At 48.8% G+C, this 7623-nt stretch overlaps 1 protein-coding gene across 1 annotated transcript in view; it reads right to left on the bottom strand.

Annotated features, from left to right (window-relative positions):
* Positions 1 to 711: 711 nt before the first annotated feature.
* LOC144603617 (uncharacterized) overlaps positions 712 to 7623 on the bottom strand; it is a 28099-nt gene continuing 21187 nt past the window's right edge. The window contains exon 3 of the mRNA XM_078417105.1: positions 712 to 1018. Within this exon, the coding sequence (XP_078273231.1) occupies positions 850 to 1018 (169 nt within the window). The 3' untranslated portion in view covers positions 712 to 849. The remainder of the gene's footprint in view (positions 1019 to 7623) is intronic.

Raw genomic sequence — 7623 nt, 5'->3', positions numbered from 1 at the left:
TGGGCTGATAACATTGACAGTAAAGTCAAAGAGTCGTAGAATCAATTCTCCCTGATCACTATCCAGGCACAGATTTCACCAACAACATGGGACCTACCTCCACTCAGGAAGTGGTTGAGGCTGGGCTAATAACAACATTAAAAGATATTTGGACAGGTACACGGACAGGAAAGGTTTAGAGGGATGTGCGCCAGGTACAGGTAAGCGGGACAAGTTTGCTTGGGCTACTTGGTCGGCACGGATTAATTGAGTCGAGTGCCCCTTTCCGTGCTGTGTGCCCCAAACCGCAAGAAATTGCAGGGAGTTGTGGATGTAGCCTAGTCCATCACACTAGCATCGACTCCATCTACACCACACTGCCTCGGAAAATCAGGCAACATAATCAAAGACCTTGCCCTTCCTTCTTCTTCCCACTCCTGAATCTACCTCTGCGGTTACTTACAGATTCCAGGAGCTTGCACAACAGATGCCAAGGCGATGGACCTCAGCCTCTTGATGTCAAGTCATTGATCAATTCTTAATAATATCATCAGCATCCATCATGCATTTATATTACAGCTGTCCTCGCCCCCTGTTCCAGAATAGAGCATAAGCCCGTGGCTGCTGTCTAGCTAGCAGACACAGTGATTCCAACATCTTCCAGTCAGTCTGCGCTCTAATTACGACGATACTAATACCATACGATAGAACTTTATTTATATTTTGGGGATGTGCAAAGATTGGAGGGGGGGGGGGGGCAGAGGGGAGTCAGTCTACCCCATGACAGAAGGGGGAGGAGTTGTACAGTTTGATACCCACAGGGAAGAAGGATCTCCTGTGACGTTCTGTACTGCATCTTGATGGAACCAGTTAGTTGCTGAAGGCACTCCTCAGGTTAACCAGTGTGTCATGGAGAGGGTGAGCTGCTTTGTCCGGGATGCTCCGCAGATTGAGGAGCATCCTCCGCTCCAAGACCAGGTCCCATGGATCCAACTCCGCCCCCAGGATGGAGCCAGCCTTCCTGATGAGTTTGTTAATCCTAAATTACAATGAAACAAAGCACAAGGGTGACCTCCACTGCTCTTCAAGTGCACAGGAGTCTACATCCACCCAAGAGCAGGGAGAAAGCATGGATCCGCCATCCACCACATTCAACCTGCCATCCGCTCGCTGTGTGTGTGGATCCGAAAGCATTTGGGTCTTACCTGTGCCTTCCCATTCCCACCTTCTCTGAAACGTAAAACAAACCTGTTTTCTCACTTTCCCAGTTCTGATGAAAGGTCTTTCATCTGAACCAGAAATAGATGGATGTTACAAAGATGTTGCCAGGACTCGAGGGCTCCCTGAGCTGTAGGGAGAGGTTGAGCAGACGAGGACTTTATTCCTTAGCACGCAGGAAGATGAGGGGTAATCTCATAGAGGTGTATAAAATTACGAGAGGAATAGATTGGGTAGATGGACCGAGTCTCGCCCACAGTAGGGCATTCGAGAACTAGAGGACATAAGTTTAAGTTGAGGGGGGGGGGGGGGGAGATTTAATAGAAATCTGAGGGGTAACCTTTTCACACAGAGGGTGGTAGGTATATGGAACGAACTGCCAGAAGAAGTGGTTGAGGCAAATACTTGAACAGCATTTACAAGACATTTGGACAGCAAGAGGGATAGGGTGGGTTTTGACAGATATGGGCCAAACACAAGCAAATAGGACTGGTTCAGATGGGGCATCTTGGTCGGCATAGACAGTTGGGCCATAGGGCCTGTTTCCCTGCTGTATGACTCTATGACCCTATGATACCGAGCTGGGAACACACCGAGCAACGGTGTCAGGGTCTGACGTCAGCGCAGGGAATGACGTGAAGCAGAGGTCCTGTAACAAGCCACTTGCTGGCTGATTACATTCTCCAGTTAATAATCTTGGGTTAAGTGAGGTTACAGCTCGATAACTCTGAGAAGGTTACAGCTTCCTGAGAGAGCTCCTGTATTTCCTGCCTTTGCGTCAGCGAGCGAAGGTCAGGTTTGCCCCAGAGACAACAAACATCAGCAAAAGGCCAACCCTCTGGTGGGTCTACCCCTTCCATCCCCGGTCTGCAGCAAAGGCACTGTGGCCCCCAGCAACATGGCACAAATACCAAGAGCAAGTCCAGCCGAAAATAATGATCCTCAACGTCGCCCATTCCCATCTTACACATGAAGGTCTAGAGGGAATAGATTCAAAGGTCTGATTCATGGAGCACAGAACCGTACAGCACAGCAACAGGCCCTTCAGTCCACAATGTCCGTGCCGAACAGAACGCCAGATTATACCGTCGCCTGATTACACTAGGAAAATAACTGCAGATGCTGGTACAAATTGAAGGTATCACAAAATGCTGGAGTAACTCAGCAGGTCAGGCAGCATCTCTGGAGAGAAGGAATGGGTAACGTTTCTTAAGGGTCTCAACCCGAAACGTCACACATTCCTTCTCTCCAGAGATGGATGCTGCCCTATCCTGCTGAGTTACTCCAGCATTTTGTGATACCTGGTTATACTAATCTCCTCTCCAACTGAAAAGCTTCAAGTTCCTTTAGTAAGATGTCAGGAGGGTGAAACAACAGACTGGAGACTAATCAGGAGTTTGCATGGAGTCTAGTTGTAAAGACTCTACATAGGAGACATTCGGAGCACGGAGGGATGAGGAAGCCAAATAGTCCCTCAGAGAGATTCGCAGATTCATAGAGCTGTTCAGCAATGGAAACAGGCCCTTCAGTCCACCTTACCCATGCTGACCGAGTTACTATTTGCCCACAGTTGGCCCCTCTCCCTCTAAACCCTTCCTATGCTATCCAAATACCTGTCCAAATGTCTTTTAAAAGTCGTAATAGCTTCCTCTGGCAGCTCGTCCCAGATACAGACTACCATCTGAGTGAAAAGGTCGCATCTGAGGTTCCTCTTAAATCTCTCCCCTCTTGCCTTAAACCTATCGAGCCATTAGTTTTAGAATCCTCTACCTTGGGATAAAGACTGTGAGCGTTCACATTGTCCATGCCCCTCACATCTTGGTGCTTTTCTCATTGATTTGTCAGGATCTGAGTGTCACCTGCACTCTGTGCTGCCTCCTTGAACCACTGCCGCCTTTCTGGTGAAGTGCTCTCATAGCGCTGTCAGGGACAGAGCTCCAGGATCCCCCTACTTTCTTAGAAGGCTTAGGAAGTTCGGCATGTCTCCCACAACTCTCACCAACTTCTACAGGTGCACCACAGAAATCATTTTATCAGGATGCGTCACAGCTTGGTTTGGGGAACAGCTCCATCCAAGACCGCAAGAAATCGTGGCAAATTGTGGACGCACCCCAGACCATCCCTCCCTACTATTGACTCCATTTATACCTCAGGCTGCCTCGGCAAGGCCAGCAGCATAATCAAGGACAAGTTGCGCCCTGGCTTCTCCCCTCTCCTCTCAGGCAAACGGTATAGAAGTGTGAAAACGCACACTACCAGATTCAGGGACAGTTTCTTCCCTGCTGTTATCAGGCAACTGAATCACAACCAGAGAGCAGTCTGAACGACAATCTACCTCATTGGTGACTTCGGACTATCCTTGATCAGACTTTACTGGCTTTACCTTGTACTAAACATTATTCCCTTATCATGTATCTATACACTGTAAATGGCTCAATTGTAATCACGAATTGTCTTTCCGCTGACTGGATAGCATGCAACAAAAGCTTTTCACTGTACACGTGACAATAAACTGACCTGTGGAGACCTTACATTGATGTAGGATCGGCCATACATTCCCAGGAGTTGTGCACACTCTACCTGCAGAGGACACAGTGAGTGATACGTGGGTGACAAATGTACAGGCACAAGGAATTGCAGATGCTGGCCTACATAAAAGACACAAAATGCTGGAGACCGATTGTGGCGAGGGTGGGGGAGAGAAAGCAGGAAGAGAGTTGAGGACAGGCCAGTGATAGGTGAATACAGATGACAAGGGTTTTCCATCGGCAGATGGATAGACAAGAGGGGAGAGATAAAAAGACAAAAAATGTGAGATATGGATAGGTGTGTGAATTGTGAAGCAAGAGGAATGAATATGGGTGGAAGGGGAGGGGGAGGAGTAAGGGTGAAATGGGTGCAGTCCAGGTGGGGCATGGCGGGGGAAGAGCGGGGTAAAAGGGAAGGAGGGGAAGTGAGTGTTTGAAGGTTAGTTACTTAAAACTGTAGAATTCAACGTTCCTACTGTTAGGTTGTAAGCTGCCCTTTCGGTAAGGATCAGCCGTGATCGTATTGAATAATGGGGCAGGCTTGCGGGGCCGCTTGGCCTACTCCCGCTCCTGTTCTCCTATGTTCTTGGCTCTGTTTGGGGTTTGTAGCCCAGCCTCTGCAGAACTATTGGAAACGTTCAGTCTCGAACTCTTGACGCCGCCCTGGATGGGTTTGTCGGTTTGGGGCACTGGGACTAATTGGATGAGCCCGCTGCTGGCTCGAAGACCCAGTGCGAGGCTGGGAGGGGCAGTGCTGAACCGTCCACCACTCTCTGCGTCCCACCCAGAGGGGCTTAGAGCCCAGCCGAGGGGGCTCTCGTTTCTGTGCATTTCTTAGCAACAAGTGACCACTTACACTTAAGCAGCAAATAATGTGAGACGCACTTGTCGCTACCTGAGGCAGATGAGAACCACTGTACCTCCATGTGCAATCTCGTTTCCCTGACAACAGATGCACTTTGGTACAAGATTTATCTAAAAAAACACACAGCTCAACAGCCTGCAATTCCACAGCTCAAACCACATTTAAGTGATATTCCCTTATTTTTGGCAGGCTCGCGAACATCTGTGAATGACAAACGAGGTTTAGCAAAAGCTGCCAATTGTTCCATTGATTGATGATTATATGTCCAGGGGCACTTAAAGAGAAATATCCTGGCATGTAAATAGCTGCTTGCGCCCTGTACTCCACATACACAACATATTTCAGCAGTCTATCGCTATCCTCCTAAAGAGTCAGACCAACCTTCTGGCTATTTACTACACCACCAAACTTCAAAGCTACAAAATAAAATGCAGTGTATCCAGTCAAACCCAGTAATCTGAAGCAGAAACTGTTACTTACAGATATTCACTCTCTGCTTGGAATTATGCTGCAGCCAAGCCCCCTGCCCTCCCTCTCTTGATCTCCTCCTGTTTCTTCCCCTCCTCCTGTGTCCATCCAGCTTTCCATTAAACCATGAGAAAAACACAAAGTGCTGGAAGAACTCAGCTGGTCAGACAGCATCTGTGGAGGGAATTGATAGGTGACGTCTCGGGTCAGGTTCCTTCTTCAGACTGCGTTTCTTTTAAACCATGTTTCCCTTGACCCTTCTCTATGGGAGCCTGTTCCGCGCCCTTGTTAATGTCCATCGACAGGACTTCCCTGGATTTACCCGGATTGATTAGTGATCGAGAGCCTACACCCAATCGCAGGCTACCCATCCCAACCTCAGCCAGGAAGAGAAAACTGCGCTCACTCTTTCCAGTTCCCCAGCCGCTTTTCAATCCACATGGCCATTATCTCTTCACTCAAGGGCTTTAATTCTGTCAACGAGTTCATTATGTTGTAGGTTAACAACTGCTTCTGAACATGAACAATAGGCACCTTACTAATGACAGCAATTAGCTGAAATAGCTTGATGTCAGTGGCCAGAATCAGCAGCAGACAATGGCAGAGGACAAATAAAGACACAGTCGCTATAAAGCCGCTATCTCACAGCGCCAGAAACACGGGATTCGTTCCTGACTCCGGGTGCTGTCTTTCTGGAGTTTGCATGTTACTCCTGTGACGGTTTCTTCCAAGTGTTCCAGTGTCCTCCCACATCCCCAAGACGTGTGGTGTTACAGGTTAATTGGCCTTTGTAAATTGCCCCGAGTGTAGAGGGAGTGGATGCGAAAGGGAGCTAATATAGAACTAGTTTGAATGGGTGATCGACGGTCGGCATGGACTCAGTGGAGAAATCAATGTTCCTACCGTTGGGTTGCAAGCGACCTGTGCTGAATACGAGGTGCTGTTCCTCCAGTGTGCGTGTGGCCGCACTCTGGCAATAGAGGGAACACGGGACAGATAGATTAGTATGGGCATGGCAACGGGAGATGAAATGGTCAGCAACAGGAGCCTGTGGAGCAGTGTTAGCAACTGTGCAGCTCGGCGGGGGTAGGCCCATGTCTGAATTCCGCTGGGGCGAGCTCCCGGTGATTTACGTTCAATCCAACTTCCTTTGTATAAATGTGTATACGCACAGGAGCCAAGATTCAGGGTTGTGCCACTGTTCTGGCTGCTGCTGAATTATCAACTTGGCCAGGTTCTGGCACTTTTCTTTAGACTTTAGGGATACAGCGCGGAAACAGGCCCTTCAGCCTGCCGAGTCCGCGCCTACCAGCAAAGACCCCCCCATACACTAGTTCTATCCTACACGCTAGAGGCAGTTTATTATTTACAGAAGCCAATCAACCTACAAACCTGTATTTCTTTAGGGTGTGGGAGAAAACCGGAGCACCCGGAGAAAACCCACGCGCTCACAGGGAAAACATGCAAACTCCGTACAGACAGCACCCGTAGTCAGGGTGGAACTGGATCTCTGGCGCTGTGAGGCAGCAGCTCAAGCACTGCGCCACTGTGCCGCCCAAACTTGTCAACTCCTGGGCTGTACTGTCCCAGTTTAACTCCTGTGGTACCCGGACCCTCTGCATGACTCCAAAGACGTACAGGTATGTAGGTTAATTGGCTGGGTAAATGTAAAAAAAATTGTCCCTAGTGGGTGTAGGATAGTGTTAATGTGCGGGGATCACTGGGCGGCACGGACTTGGAGGGCCGAAAATGCCTGTTTCCGGCTGTATGTATATGATATGATATGATATGATATGTAGAATCGCATTGGTGCACGGCAAAGGAGTTAAAAAAAACTCCTCGGGAGGAGTAGCCAATTGGTAAATAAAATGACCATCACAGCTGAGCTACTGACATGAGTTCCGAACACTCTGTGTGTTTATCTGCAGATTATGAGTTGAACACGTTTAGTTGCATGTTCACTCTCTCCCTCAGCAGCACCACCACCCCAAGGTTAATTATTATCGAGAACGTGTCAGTGCTGAGTGCAAGCTCTGCCTTTCTCCAGTGCTCCTGATTCCTGACGTCCAGTGCTCACTCTGCGTACGAGCAGAAGGCTGAGGCGATAGTGGAAATCAAAGACACATCCGCTGTCAATAACAGTCTTTGTGCAGAACCTCAGCTCCCTGGACAACAGCAGGGCACCAAACATGACTGGTCAGTAAAAGAGTTGATGCTGGAATCGAGATCAAATGTAATTTTAATTTAATTTGAAAATGCTTCAGCCCAGCAGGTTGCAGATGGCAGGAGTGGGGAGAGAAGCGTGGTTGCAATTTGGGCTCTGTGCCGGAACTGGTCAGTGTGAACAGGCAGAATTCAGATGTGTCACCTTCAGCTGGTGCTAACACTGGGGCCCTGGTGAATGGCTCTGTGGCACCCTTCCCGCCAGCCCCACTCCCCCACAAACTATTGGAAGGGATTATAAGTGATTTATACGAACCTATGTCATAGAAGGGGTGACACAGTGGTGCAGTGGTAGAGTTGCTGCCTTACAAACGACCGAGAGCCAAGTTGAATCCTGACACT

The sequence above is a fragment of the Rhinoraja longicauda genome, chromosome 20 (genome assembly GCF_053455715.1).
Source record: "Rhinoraja longicauda isolate Sanriku21f chromosome 20, sRhiLon1.1, whole genome shotgun sequence".
Taxonomy (NCBI): domain Eukaryota; kingdom Metazoa; phylum Chordata; class Chondrichthyes; order Rajiformes; family Arhynchobatidae; genus Rhinoraja; species Rhinoraja longicauda.
This window is presented reverse-complemented; position numbering and strand designations above follow the sequence as displayed.